At 45.4% G+C, this 14898-nt stretch overlaps 1 protein-coding gene across 1 annotated transcript in view; it reads right to left on the bottom strand.

Moving 5' to 3' along the window:
- Positions 1-14898, bottom strand: part of LOC121278030 (dedicator of cytokinesis protein 2-like) — a 1199266-nt gene that overhangs the window by 39981 nt on the left and 1144387 nt on the right. The window contains exons 41-43 of the mRNA XM_041188048.1: positions 11507-11648; positions 8956-9037; positions 5256-5340 (exon numbers count right to left, since the gene is read on the bottom strand). Of these exons, the coding sequence (XP_041043982.1) occupies positions 5256-5340; positions 8956-9037; positions 11507-11648 (309 nt within the window). The remainder of the gene's footprint in view (positions 1-5255; positions 5341-8955; positions 9038-11506; positions 11649-14898) is intronic.

Below are 14898 nucleotides of genomic sequence, written 5' to 3'. Positions count from 1 at the left end.
CCGTGGCACAATGGATGGCTTTGCTGCAAAAGGAGGGAGGAAGAAGAGTGGCAGGGCTATAGAGATAGGGGATTCAATAGTAAGGGGGAAAAACAGGCGTTTCTGCGGCTGAAAAGAGACTCCAGTGTGATATGTTGCCTCCCAGATGCCAGAGTCAAGGATGTCTCTTAGAGGCTGCAGGGCATTCTGAAGGGTGGGCAGTGGGAGGCCCGGGGGGGGTGAACTGCCAGTGGTCGTGGTACATATTGGTACCAACGACATAGGCTAAAAAAAGGAATGAGGTCCTACAAGCTGAATATAGGGAGTTAGGATGTAAATTAAAATGTAGGACCTCAAAAGTAGTAATCTCAAGATTACTACCAGTGCCACGTGCTAGCGAGAGTAGAAACAGCAGGATACATCAGATGAATATGTGGCTGAAGAAATTGTGTAAGGGGGAGGGATTCAGATTCCTAGGACTTTGGGACTGGCTCTGGGGAAGGTGGGACCACTACAAACAGGACGGGTTAAACCTGGGCAGGACCGGAACCAATGTCCTCGGGGAGGTGTTTGCTAGTGCGGTCAGAGAGGATTTAAACTAGAATGGCAGGTCGATGGGAACCTGAGCAGGGAGACAGAGAGGGGGAAACAAGGATAAAAACAAAAGACAGAAAAGTAAGACGCAAAAGAAGAAGCCAGAAAAAACAAGGGTGATAAACAAATGGAGTCATAATGCAAAATAGAACTAAGATGACTAACAAGGTTAAAAAGACAATTCTAAAGGCATTCTATCTTAATGCATGCAGCATTGGCAATAAGATAAATGAATTAACAGCACAAATAGATATAAACAGTTATGATATAGTTGCAATTACAGAGACATGGCTGCAGGGTGACCAAGGATAGGAACTGAACATCCAGGGGTATTCAATATTTAGGAAGGACAGACAAAAAGGGAAAGGAGGTGAGGTAGCACTGTTAGTAAAGGAGGAAATCAATGCAATAGTGCAGAAGGATATTGGCTCAGAAAATCATGATGTGGAATCTGTTGGGATGGAGTTAAGAAACACCAAGGGGCAGTAAAAGCTGGTGGGGGCTGTCTATAGACCCCCAAACAGTGATAGAGATGTAAGGGAACGCATCAAGCAGGAAATTAGAGATGCATGCATCAGGGTACAACTGATACAAACATCAGGGTACAACTGTAATCTACATATAGATTGGACAAACCAAACTAGCAATAATACTGTGGAGGAGAATTTCCTACAGTGCATACGTGATGGTTTTTTAGACCAATACATTGAGGAACCAACTAGAGAGCAGGCTATCCTAGACTGCGTACTGTGCAATGAGAAAGGATTAATTAACAATCTTGTGTGGAGTTCCTTAGGGAAGAGTGACCATAAAATGATAGAATTGTTCATTAGGATGGAGAGTGAAGAAGTTGAATCTGAAACTAGGGTCCTGAATCTAAATAAAGAGTACTATGAGGGCATGAGATGCGAGTTGGATGGATTGGGGGAACCTACTAAAGGGGTTGACAGTGGATAGGCAATGGCTAATATTTAAGGAATGTATGCATGAATTACAACAATTATTCATTCCTGTCTGGTGCAAAAATAAAACAGGAAAGGTGGCTCAACCATGGCTTACTAAAGAAATTAGGAATAGTATTAGATCCAAAGAGGAGACATAAAATTGCCAGAAAGAGCAACAAGCCTGAGGATTGGGAGAAGTTTAGAATTCAGCAAAAGTGGACAAAATGATTGATCAAGAAGGGGAAAATGGAGTATGAGAGTAAACTTGCAAGGAACATATAAACTGTCTGTAAAAGCTTCTATAAATATGTGAAGAGAAAAAGATTAGCAAAGACAAACAAAGGTCCGTGACAGTCAGAAACGGGTGAAATTATAATGGGGAACAAAGAAATGGCAGAAGAATTGAACACATATCTTGGTTCTGTCATCACAAAAGAGGACACAAGTAATTTCCCAGAAATATTAGGGAACCAAGGGTCTAGTGGGAGGGAGGAATTGAAGAAAATCAGTATTAGTAAAAATATGATGCTAGAGAAATTAATGGGGTTAAAGATTGAAAAATCCCCAGGGCCTGATAATCTACATCCCAGAGTACTAAAGGAAGTGGCCCTGGAACTACTGGATGCATTGATGGTCATCTTCCAAAATTCTATAGACTCTGGAGCAGTTCCTACAGATTGGAGGGTGGCAAATGGAACCCCACTATTTAAAAAAGGAGGGAGAGAAAAAACAGAGAATTACAGGCCAGTTAGCCTACCACCAGTAGTGGGGAAAATGCTAGACTATTATAAAAGATATGGTAACAGAACACTTGGAAAGCGTTAACGGGATTAGACAAAGTCAGCATGGGTTTATGAAAGGGAAATCATGCTTAACTAATCTACTGGAGTTTTTTGAGGATGTAACTAGTAGAATAGATAAGGTAGAACAAGTGGATGTGGTGTATTGGATTTCAAGAAGGCCTTTGATAAGATCCCACATAAGAGATTAGTGGACAAAATTAAAGCACATGGGATTGGTGGTAATATACTGGCATGGATTGAGAATTGGTTGACAGACCGGAAACAGATTGTGGGAATAAATGGGTTTTTTTCCAGGTGGCAGGCGGTGACCAGTGGGTTACTGTAGGGATCAGTGCTTGGGCCCCAGCTATTGACGATATATATAAATGAATTGGATGAGGGAACCAAATGCAATATTTCCAAGTTTGCTGACGACACAAAATTGGGTGGGGTTGTGAGTTGTGAGGAGGATGTAAGGAGGCTTCAGGGTAATTTAGATAAGTTGTGTGTGTGGGCAAACACATGGCAGATGCAGTATAACGTGGATAAATGTGAAGTTATACGCTTTGGTGTGAAAAACAGAAAGGCAGAATATTATTTAAATGGTGATATATTGGGAGATGTGGATGTACAAAGGGATCTGGGTGTCCTTGTACACCAGTCAATGAAAGTAAATAGGCCGGTGCAGCAAGCAATTAGGAAGGCACATGGTATGTTGGCCTTCACTGCAAGAGGATTTGAGTTCAGAAGCAGGGATGTCTTATTGCAGTAATACAGGGCCTTGGTGAGACCACACCTGGAGTATTGCGTGCAGTTTTGGTCTCCCTACCTAAGAAAGGATACACTTTCCATAGAGGGAGTGCAGCAAAGGTTCACTCGGCTGATACTGGGGATGGCAGAACTGTCGTATCAGGAAAGATTGGTTCGACTGGGCCTGTATTCACTAGAGTTTAGAAGAATGAGAGGGGATCTGATTGAAACGTATAAAATTCTAACAGGGCCAGACAGAGTGGATGCAGGGAGGATGTTTCCCATGGCTGGGGAGTCTAGAACCAGGGGTCACAGTCTCAGGATATGGGGCAGGCCATTTAGGTTTGAGATGAGGAAAGATTTCTTCACTCAGAGGGTGGTCAACCTGTGGAATTCCCTACCACAGAAGGCTGTGGAAGCCGGGTCACTGAGTATATACAAAAAAGAAATTGATAAATTTTTGGATATTAGGGGCATCAAGGGGTATGGAGAGAAAACGGGAATATGGCATTGAGATAGAGGATCAGCTATGGTCATATAGAATGGCGGAGCAGGCTCAAAGAACTGAATGGCCTGTTCCTGCTCCATTTTCTAAGTTTCTATGTTTCTAATTTAAATCGAAGCCCTATCTGCCTTTTCGGGTGAATATTAAAGACTCATTTTAAAGAAGAGTGGAGGAGTTTCCTCGGTGTCCTGGCCAACCTTTATCCTCCAATCAACGCTACTGAGGCAAAAATATCTCGTCATTCTCGGCCTAGTAGTTGATAGTGTAGAGGATAGTTGTTGTCTCCAGAAAGATAGCAATGGTTTGGTTGAGTGGGTAGAAAAGTGGCAAATGGAATTCAATGCGGCAAAGTGTGAGGTAATGCCTTTGGGGAGGGCAAACAAAGCAAGGGGATACTCGATAATTGGGAGGATATTGAGAGGGCTTGAGGGAGTGAGAGAATTTGGAGTGAATGTCCAAGGTCCCCGAGGGTGGCAGCACAAGTGGACAAGGTGGTAAAGAAAGCATGTGGAATGCTTTCCTTTATTGGGCGAGATATTGAAACAGAAGCAGGGATGTAATGATGGGACTGTATAAAACACTGGTTGGGCCACAGCTGGAATTGTGCGTACAGTTCTGGTCACCGCATTACAGGATAATTGCTTTGGAGAGAGTGCAAGAGGAGATTTACAAGAATGCTGCCAGGGCTTGAAAATTGCAGCTATGAGGAAAGATTGGACAGGTTGGGATTGTTTTCCTTAGAACAGAGGAGGCTCAGGGGTGATCAAATAGAGGCGTACAAAATTATGAGGGGCCTAGATTGGGTAGACAGGAAAGGCCTGTTTCTCCTCACTGAGGAGTCATTTCAATTAAAAATCTGGAATTAAAAGTCTATTGATGACAATAAAATCATTGTCGATTGTTGTGAAAACCCATCTAGTTCATGATGTCCTTTAGGGAAGGGAATCTGCCATCCTTACCTGGTCTGGCCTACATGTGACTCCAGACCCACAGCAACGTGGTTGACTCTTAAATGCCCTTTGAACAAGGGCAATTAGGGATGGGCAATAAATGCTGGCCTAGCCAGTGATGCCCACACCCTATGAATGAATTTTGAGAAAATTACCAGAGGACATGGATTCAAGGTGATTGGTAGAAGAATTAGAGGGGACATGAGGAAAAACTTTTTCACCCAGAGGGTGGTGGGCATCTGGAATTCACTGCCTAAAATGGTGGCTGAGGCTGAAACACTCATTTAAAAGGTGCCGGGATCTGTAACCTGCAAAGCTACAGACCAGGTGCTGGAAAGTAGGATTAAAAATGAACAGTTAATTCACTTTTCCTCTTTTTTTTGTGTGTCTGGCACAAACACGATGGGCTGAATGGCCTGTTTCTGCACCTTAACTTTTCAATGGTTCTATTATCACATTGATGTTTGTGGGAGCTTGCTGTGCGCAAGTTGGGTGCCTCATATCTCGCACAGCGGTGAACTACACTTCAAAAGGACTTCGCTGGCTGTAAAGCACTTTGAGATAATCAGAGATCATGAAACAAGCTATATAAATGCAAGTGGTTTCTTTAATTGACCACGATGGATGGATGATAGCTAGACAGAGGCAGCTAAGGAAGCTTCTGTCAAATTAAGCACAATGCAAATAACCAGTGGCTCTAATGGATTACAAGAAGTTCTGATTCAGAGATAATGGATAAAGAGGCACTTACAGCAAATTCATTCTCTGGGTCCTTTGGCCCTCTTCTGATTGGTCTAGAGTAGCTGAACTTCGATACGTTATTAGCCTTGAAGAAGCTGTTGGACAAAAAAGGGCAAACAATTTTTTGAAGATGAACACAGAAGATGCTCCTGAAAATGCCATCCTGAAGCTGAATTGTGTTTCCTCAGTTTTATCATCCCGTTTTTTTCTGGAATGGTAGTGACTACTGGCAGGTCTTGTGGTGCGGTGGGCAGCATTGCTGCCTCTGAGTCAGAAGCTCTGGGTTCAAGTTCCACCCAGGACTTGCCGGCCAAGGAAGGTGTGCTCATAACGCCAATGGCAGGTGGTAGGGGCGCGGAGAGATTCCTGGTTAGCCATGTGATGACATGGCTGTCATGCCATGTGATGGAAAGAAAATTGAAGCCTCAGCCATTGCTATTCATAGCGACGAACTACAACATACATGTAAAGTGCACGTTGGTCACAGCAGTTCAGACTCCTTGGGGTGGTGGGGAGGGGCAGGTTGCTGGATGGCTAAGTGGATTAGTGCCAACATGTGGGATGGATTTGGGACCGGCCTCCTTGCCCTAACCATGGTGGAAGTTGTGGCGCTGTGGGTCAGATCCACCTTTGGGCAGAGAACTGAGGAAGAAGAAGTGGCCATGGATGTTTCCTTGGCATTGATCACCACCACCTGCAAGTTCCCATCCAAACCTCACAAATAACCACAGAAGTTTAAAGGCACAGAAAGAGGCCATTCAGCTCATCATGCCTGCACCAGCTTTCCAAATGACCTAGTGCCATTGCCCTGCCTTATCCCCCTACCCTTGCACCATCCGACTTGGAACTATATCACTGGGTCAAAATCCTGGAACTCACTCCCTAAAAATTAGGGTGTACCTACACCACATGGACTGCAGCGGTTCAAGAAGGCAGCTCACCACCACCTTCTCAAGGACAACAAGGGAATAAATGATGACCTCACCAGCGAAATGCACGTCCCGATGAGCTGTTTATGTGGAATGGGAGCACACAGGCGATTCCACTTTGGCTCCCAGTTTATCACAAGCATTCTGCATTTTCGCTGGTTGCCTCTATTATTTTTTCATTGTCAGATGATGGGAAAGCTGGCATTAATGAACTTCTGGCCCAGTGGTTTGATGAAGCTGAGTTTCGAGCTGGGCACATTTCAGAGGGCAGTTGCCATAGATGTCGATCGAATTTATAAAAGTCGAACTTATAAGTGAACAGCTGGAGTGGGTGTGGGTGGTCATCTTTTTGGCAATTGCCATGTGGGGGTCTGCTCTGTGTGTTCATGTCTTAAACACCCGCACCCCTTCACAACACAGCCCATTATCCTTTATTAGTTCATGGGATGTGGGTATCGCTGGCTATGCCAGCATTTATTGCCCATCCCTAATTGCCCTTGAGAGGGTGGTGGTGAGCTGCCTTCTTGAACCGCTGTAATCCCTATGGTGTAGGTACACCCACAGTGCTGTTAGGGAGGGAGTTCCAGGATTTTGACCCAGCGACAGTGAAAGAACAGTGATATATTTCCAAATCAGGATGGTGTATAGCTTGGAGGAGAACTTTCAGGTGGTGGTGTTCCCATATGTCTGCTGCCCTTGTCCTTCTAGATGGTAGTGGTCATGTGTTCGGAAGGTGCTGCCTAAGGACACTTGTTGAGTTCCTGCAGTGCATCTTGTAGATGGTACACACTGCTGCTACTGTGCGTCAGTGGTGGAGGGAGTGAATGTTTGTGGATGGGGTGCCAATCAAGGGGGCTGCTTTGTCCTGGATGGTGTCAAGCTTCTTGAGTGTTGTGGGATCTGCACTCGTCCAGGCAACTGGAGAGTATTCCATCACACTCCTGACTTGTGCCTTGTAGATGGTGGGGAGTCAGGAGGTGAGCTACTTGTTGCAGGATTCCTAGCCTCTGACCTGCTCTTGTAGCCACAGTATTTTAATGGCTATCTAGTTCAGTTTCTGGTCAATGGCAATACCCAGGATGTTGATACTGGGGGATTTAGTGATAATAATGCCATTGAACATCAAGGGGCGATGGTTAGATTCTCTCTTGTTGGAGATGGTCATTGCCTGGCACATTGCAAATGTCACTTGTCAGACCAGCTGGAGCTGAGATGACTGACCCCCAACAACCACAATGATCTTCCTTTGTGCTAGGTATGACTTCAACCAGTGGAGAGTTTTCCCCCTTGATTCCCATTGACTCCAGTTTTGCCAGGGCTCCTTGGTGCCACACTTGGTTAAATGTTGCTTTGATGTCAAGGGCAGTCACTTTCAGCTCACCTCGGGAGTTCAGCTCTTTTGTCCATGTTTCAACCAAGGCTGTAATGAGGTCAGGAGCTGAGTGGCCCTGGTGGAACCCAAACTGAGCATCAGTGAGCAGGTTATTGCTAAGCAAGTGCTGGTTGATAGCACTGTCGATGACTCCTTCCATCACTTTACTAATGAGCGAGAGTAGACTGATGGGGTGGTAATTGGTCGGGTTGGATTTGTTCTGTTTCTCTGTATGGGACATACCTGGGCAATTTTCCACATTGCTGGGTGGATCGCATTGTTGTAGCTGTACTGGAACAGCTTGGCTCAGGGCGTGGCAAGTCCTGGAGCACAAGTGTTATTGCTGGAATGTTGTCAGGGCATGTAGCCTTTGCTGTATCCAGTGCCTTCAGCCATTTGTTGATATCACGTTGAGTGAATCGAATTGGCTAAAGACTGGCATCTGTGATGCTGGGGACCTCTAGAGGAGACCAAGATGGAGCTTGCACTCTGCACTTCTGGCTGAAGATTGTTGCAAATACTTCGGCCTTATCTTTTGCTCTGGTGCGCTGGGCTCCCCCATCATTGAGGATGGGAATATTTGTAGAGCCTCCTCCTCCAGTGAGTTGTTTAATTGTGCACCGCCATATATGGCTGGATGTGGCAGGACTGCAGAGTTTAGCTCTTTCTATCACTTGCTGCTATGTTGTTTGGCACGCAAGTAGTCCTGTGTTGTAGCTTCACCAGGTTGACACCTCATTTTTAGGTATGCCTGGTGCTGCTCCTGACATGCCCTCCTGCACTCTTCATTGAACCAGGGTTGATCTCCTGGCTTGATGGTAATGGTAGGGTGGGGGATATGCCAGGTCATGAGGTTACAGATTCTGTTTGAGTATAATTCTGCTGCTGTTGGTGGCCCACAGCACCTCATGGTTGCCTAGTCTTGAGTTCCTAGATCTGTTTGAAATCCAACCCATTTAGCACAATGGTAGTGCCACACAATTAAATGGAGGGTATGTATCCTCACTGTGAAGACTGGCCAGTCTAGCAGCTCTGTCTTTTGGGACCCGGCCAGCTTGGTCAGTAGTGGTATTCCTGAGTTACTCTTGGTGATGGAGAATTTGGGGTCCTCTACCCAGAATAGATTCTGTGCCCTTGCCACCCTCAATGCTTCTTCCAAATGATGTTCAACATGGAGGAGCACTGATTCATCAGCTGTAGAGTGGGGGCAGTACGTAGTAATCAGCAGAAGGTTTCCTTGCCCAAGTTTGAGACTGGTGCTATGAGACGAGTAGGGGTGTCAGGAAGTGTCTAGTTACAATGCTCCAGGCATAATTAATATTAATATGGGACAGTATTGATAAACCCTGCCAGCCATTTTCATACGCAGCACTTAATATCACATCATCTGCAGCGAAGAATTAACTTACCCCACGATCTGCTCCGGGACATTCTTGTTGTGAAATTGTAGCTGTTCAGCCAAGATTGGCTGCACTGTGAAGCATTGGACAACTGAAGTTCGCAGTAAAGGAAGGGAACACAAGAGGGCAGCATTGTTGTAGCTACGTTGAAGGAAATGGGAGAAAGTCAGTTTGAAAGGGTGCGAAATAGGAAGTAGCTGGATAAGAGAAGGGCTTTCAGCCTGTTACAGACATAGATCTGGTGTCAATCATGGCCAGTGGGTCACACACTCTTCTCTGAGTCAGAAGGTTGCAGGTTCAAGTTCTGACTAGAGGTGTGAGCAAATCGTCCAGCGCATAACTGAGGGAGTGTTACGCTGTCAGAGGTGCTGTCTTTTGGGTAAGTCATTACACCAAGGCCATGACTGGCCTCTCAGATTGATGATAAAAGTCATGGCACTATTTTGAAGAAGAGTCCCGGAGTTCTCCCCAATGCCCTTGTCAATAGTTATCTTTCAGTCAACATCACTAATGACAGACTATCCAGTCATTATCGCATTGCTGGCTGGTTGAGCTTGCTGTCTGTAAATTGGCTGTTGTTTTTCCAATATTGCAACAGTGGCTACACTTACTAACTGCTTCATTTGCTATAACCCACTTTGGGGCAAACTGAGATTGTGAAAGGCACTAGCTCAATGCAAGTCTTTCTTTCTAAATTACATTAACAGGTTGGACATTGGGAGCTCCTCTGTATTGAAACCCTCCTCACCGTTTAAAAGCGATTCCGTGGTCAGTTTACAAAGCGCTCTTAAAACCTATTGGTTAGCCCGTGCATTTATTAAGCCTGGCCTGACTGGAGTCCTGGTGTGTGCTGGTGTCCGTGAGGCAGTCTTACACTATTTGGCTTTAGTGTGGTAACGCTCGGAGCAGGATGTGACTCGCTTCTGTGTGACCTGTGGATGAAATCTCTAAACACCTGTGCAAAATAGTTACAGCTCAACCCAGTCCAGGTTGCATTTAACTGCAATTTGTACTCCTCATGGTAACCAATCATCCTTGAGTTTAAATTGCCATAACTAAGGTTAACTATTGCCAACTGATAAGAGCTGCAGTCTCCCCTGATTGCCACAGGGCTTGCCTGCCAGGCCCCAGCTACCCCAAAACCCACTTACCCATCTCCAAGGGTGCCGACCATCAAGGCACCCCCTCATTCTCCAGAGGCAGTCCCCCACCCCCCTCCCGCACTGCTAGCGTCACCTCTTGGGGAAGGGCAGCAATCCTTCAGGGGCTGGTAGCTCCGGTGGCAACCTCTTCATTGGCATGCCACTGGCAAAACGCCGCTCTGGGTCCCGCTGCCCCCCACTGAAGTAGGCTTAGCCCCACCGCTCCCCCACCACCTCGCCCCTCCCCCACTTTCAGTCCCTGTGGCCGGACTTCAACTTTGGACATAAAGTTCATCCCAATATTTTAGTAAGTGGTCAGCCCATGGAATAGACTCCATAACAAGAGAATAGAAGCAGTTAGTATTGATCCATTCAAATGCAAATTAGATTTCTTCCAGATATTTACATTTTTGAGTTCAGTATTTAATGATTTGAGACATGATGTATGGTGGGCATAACATGTTTGGGAGGAACAGATGACTTTGGATCTACTGTTCCTTATGCTCACCACCATGAGGGGTTTTCCTCACCTCATGACTGAGTCTATCATGGACTCATTCATAGAGATTGATGTCTATGATTAGTCAACAACTCCATTGTCTATGGATGTTCTCTACATAGAGCAGTAACTAAGGACAAACTGTGTCCATCAACAGAAGGGTATACAGACAGAGGACACAGATTTGAGACGATTGGCAAAAGAACTAGAGGCGACATGAGGAAACTTTTTTTACACCGTGAGCTGTGACATTGATAGGAAGCAGTGACTATCAAGAGAGAATTGGATAAATACTGAAGGATAAAACACAGGGTTATGTGGAAAGAGCAGGGGGTATAGAATAGCTCTATGAAAGATCCAGCCAAGGCATGATGGGCTGAAGGGTCTCCTACTGCACTGTATTATTCTATGACTCTATATGGACATCTTGTGGGCATTTGATTACTGGCACAGAATTGGAAGTAATCATTTGATTTGGGTTGAAAATTAGTTGGAAGGTAGAAGACAAGGAGTGGGGACAAAGGGTATACACTCTTGGTACGTTGTAACAAGCAGTATTCCTCAGAGATCTACTCTGCGCCTCAACCTTTCACACTTTTTATGACTGACTTGGATGATGGAATGAAGAGTTATATATCCAGGTCACACTAAATTAGGAAGGATTGGAATTTAAGGATAGATTAAAGTGAGTGGACAAAGCTGTGGTAGATTGAGTTCAGCGTGGGCAATGGAGGGGTCATCTACTTTAGGTCTAATAACTTTCTAAGTGGTGAGAAACTAGGAAGGAAGGGAAAGATTATTTGGGCGTCCAAGGATGCCAATCATTCTAAACGCTATCCCAGAGGGGTATTCCCCACCCACCCCATTCCCCCCTCTCAAAGCACACCTACTCATCCGAGTGCCTCAGCTGAAAGGATACATTGTCCAGGAGAGTTCTTGATCTCCTCTCCAGGGGGCGATGTTGTTTTCATCAACTCCGCATTTGGGAACTGTGTCAGGAGCATCTGTTCAAAATCTTCCCTTCGTTCGTACTCCTTCCCCCGGTGAATGAAGACCCTATTCTGAAAGGACAACGACAGCAGAATGGTGTGTGGTTAGCTGGGATGTAGAGACAAGAACAATTAGCACTATTAATGTAATAAAACATTCAAAACAAAGGAACGTGTCTTGCATATTGCGCTTGTGACACCCTCTTGAGATTCAGTTGACAAGGCACAAGGGAGGCTTTAAACTCTTCTGAGAAGTGACACAGGATTAATCCGCAGGGTCAGAAATATCATTGGTGTTGGTTTTTATCCTCCACGTGCACAACTAGATCCAAACCCAATTATTATCCTTGTTACATGGAATAACATAGAAACATAATGACAGGCCATTCAGCTCAAACGCTCTATGCTGGTGCTTAAGCTCCACTCGAACCCCCTCTCACTAATTACCCCTTCCAGTCCACATACCTGTTCTGACCATCTCCTACACTAATGCGCCAAGCCACTCTTTCAATGCATTATGAGCCTCGATGGTTCCATGTGGCAGTGAACTGCACATGCTCACCACATTCTGTGTCAAGAGAAAGTTCAATGCTTCACTTAGGCCTGTATTTTTCGGATGGCGGGGTATCCCCTACCCCTGCCACCGGAAGAGCCAGTAGGGAACACATCCCCACCGATACTGGCTGCCCCGCAGCCATTTAGCGTTCCACGGGGTGTTACTTGGCTGGAGACAGGACTTCCAGCCTCAGTCAGGAGGAAGTCCCACCTCAGAGAGCCACCCGCCAATCTGATTGTGGGCATTTGAAAGGAGGCCGTTGATGGAGGCATCAGCCGGCACCCCTCCCAGCTTCCTGCCGAACACTGAGCAGGGTCACCTTCTGGGCTTCTCCCACCATTCCTGAAAATTAAGGCTAGGTGGGAAACAGCTCTTGAGGGGTCATTAATTTCCCACTTAATGGTGTCAATTGGGGCAAGGGCAGGTAGGCCAGCCTAGGTCTCGCCTGTCCCACCATAAAATTGCAGAGGCGGTGGGTAGTCGGGAGTGCGGTGGGAAGGCCATCTGGGGAATCTTACCAGCCCCTCCACCTGCTGGCTGGAGACTGTAAAGTTCTACCCTTAACCTCCCAGAAGGAAAAAAACAGTCCGGACCAGTACTCTTACTTCCCAGTTTCACTGATGTTCCATTTTAAGGTGTGCAAGACCAGTCCGTGCCAGGATTCTTACTTTCCAGTTTTTACTCTTTCTTCCTTCTGGGCTGTTAGTGGATGTTAATTTTATATTGCCTTAATTGTTCTGGACATACACAGGTAGAAATTACTTCTCTGTTACCATCACATCCAATCCAATCATAATATTAAAAAGAGAAAGGCTTGCACTTATAAAGCACTTTTCAGGCCCACTAGACATCCCAAAGCACCTTACAGCCAATGAAGTACTTTTAAACTGTAGCCACTGTTGTGATGTAGGCAAATGTGGCAGCATTTTGCACAGTAATGTGGAATGACCAGATAATCTATTTTTGTGGCATTTATTGAGGCACAAATATTGACCAGGAAACCATGGATAACTCTAATGCTCTCCTTCAAAATAATGCCATGGGATCTTTTACATCCATTCAAACAGACAGTTGGGGCCTTGGCTTAATGTCTCATCTGAAAAGTGCATCTCTCACAGTGCAGCACTCCATCAACACGAGGCACCATAAAGGGAGAACAAAGGTGTTCGGGAGACAAGCTTCATTGGCCTGAGGTCAGTTCTTGTTGTTGACTTTTCTGGGGTTCTTATGAACTTGCTGGTGAATCCCTTTCAGCTTCCTGTCCTTAAATATTGTTTGATTTCTTAAGTGTTACACATGCATGTATCACCCTTTTCATTTGCCCATCAGCTTATTATGAGAGAAAAGAAAATCACAGATCAGCTTCTTTCTCTTTTCAAGCTCCTGAATCAACTCTGGGGATTAATGCCTGGGTTTTTTTTACATTCAGGGGACTGATACAATCAGAAAAATATCATTACTCAAAGATAGTGCTTGAAAAATCCATTAACAACCTGATGTTTCATTTGAATTTAAATATACCTCTTCATTTTTCTTATTCCTAAAAGGACCTGAGATGTTTGTATGGCGACAGTTTCAATCCATCTCCGAAGCTCATTTATATGCAGACTGATCAGCTACTGCAGCTTTTGCCTTCCATTATTGTTTTCCCTTTACAATATGTTTCTCATGTCCTCATTGTCCCACCCATTGTCCCCACCACCAACACAAATTTTCTCACATCTCTCCTTAAGACACCGAGACCAAATACTAAAGATTCAGGGCCCCCCCCATCGCCCCCACCCACCCTATATCCCCATCTGCTTCCTCATTCAAATCAGAACCATAGAACAGTACAGACAGAAGGAGGCCATTCAGCTCATCAAGTCGGCATCAGCTCTTTTTAAGAGAGATCTGGTTAGTCCCACTCCTCTGTTCGTTCCCCATATACTTGCAATATTTTTTGACTTCAAGAATTTACCCAATTCCCCTTCAGAGGCTACGATTGTATCTACCATCCACCCAAGCAGGTCATGTCTGGCTAATTTGGTGGAGCTTTTTGAGGAGGTACCAAGGAGGATCAATGAGGGTAATGCGTTTGATGTAGTCTACATGGATTTTAGCAAGGCCTTTGACAAGGTCCCATATTTTCTTTTTATTGATCCACAGAACGTGAGCTTCGGTGGCTGGGCCAACATTTATTGCCCACCCCTAGATGCCCTTGAGAAGGTGCCATATTAAACTACTGCAGTCCATGTGGTGTAGGCACACCCACAGTGCTATTAGAAAGGGAGTTCCAGGGTTTTGACCCAGCAACAGTGAAGGAATGGCGACATATTCCCAAGTCAGGATTGTTTGTGACTAGAGGGGAACTTACTGGTGGTGGAGTTCCCATGTATCTGCTGCCCTTGTCCTTCTAGAGTAGTAGTTGTGGGTTTGGAAGGTGTTGTCTAAGAAGCCTTGATGAGTTTCTGCAGTGCATCTTGTAGATGGTACACACTGCTGCTACTGTGCATCAGTGGTGGAGGGAGTGAATGTTTGTGGATGAGGTGCCAATCAAGCGGCTATTTTGTCCTGGATGGTGTCAAGCTTCTTGAGTGTTGTGGGAGCTTCACTCATCCAGGCAAGTGGAGAGTATTCCATCACACTCCTGACTTGTGCCTTGTAGATGGGGGACAGACTTTGGGGGAGTCAGGATTCCTAGCCTCTGATCTGCTCTTGTAGCGATAGTATTTATATGGCTAGTCCAGTTCTGTTTCTGGTTGATGGTAACCCCCAGGATGTTGA

This window comes from Carcharodon carcharias, chromosome 1 (assembly GCF_017639515.1).
Source record: "Carcharodon carcharias isolate sCarCar2 chromosome 1, sCarCar2.pri, whole genome shotgun sequence".
Lineage (NCBI taxonomy): Eukaryota > Metazoa > Chordata > Chondrichthyes > Lamniformes > Lamnidae > Carcharodon > Carcharodon carcharias.
The sequence above is the reverse complement of the archived record's forward strand: the minus strand, read 5'-3'. Positions and strand labels throughout refer to the sequence as shown.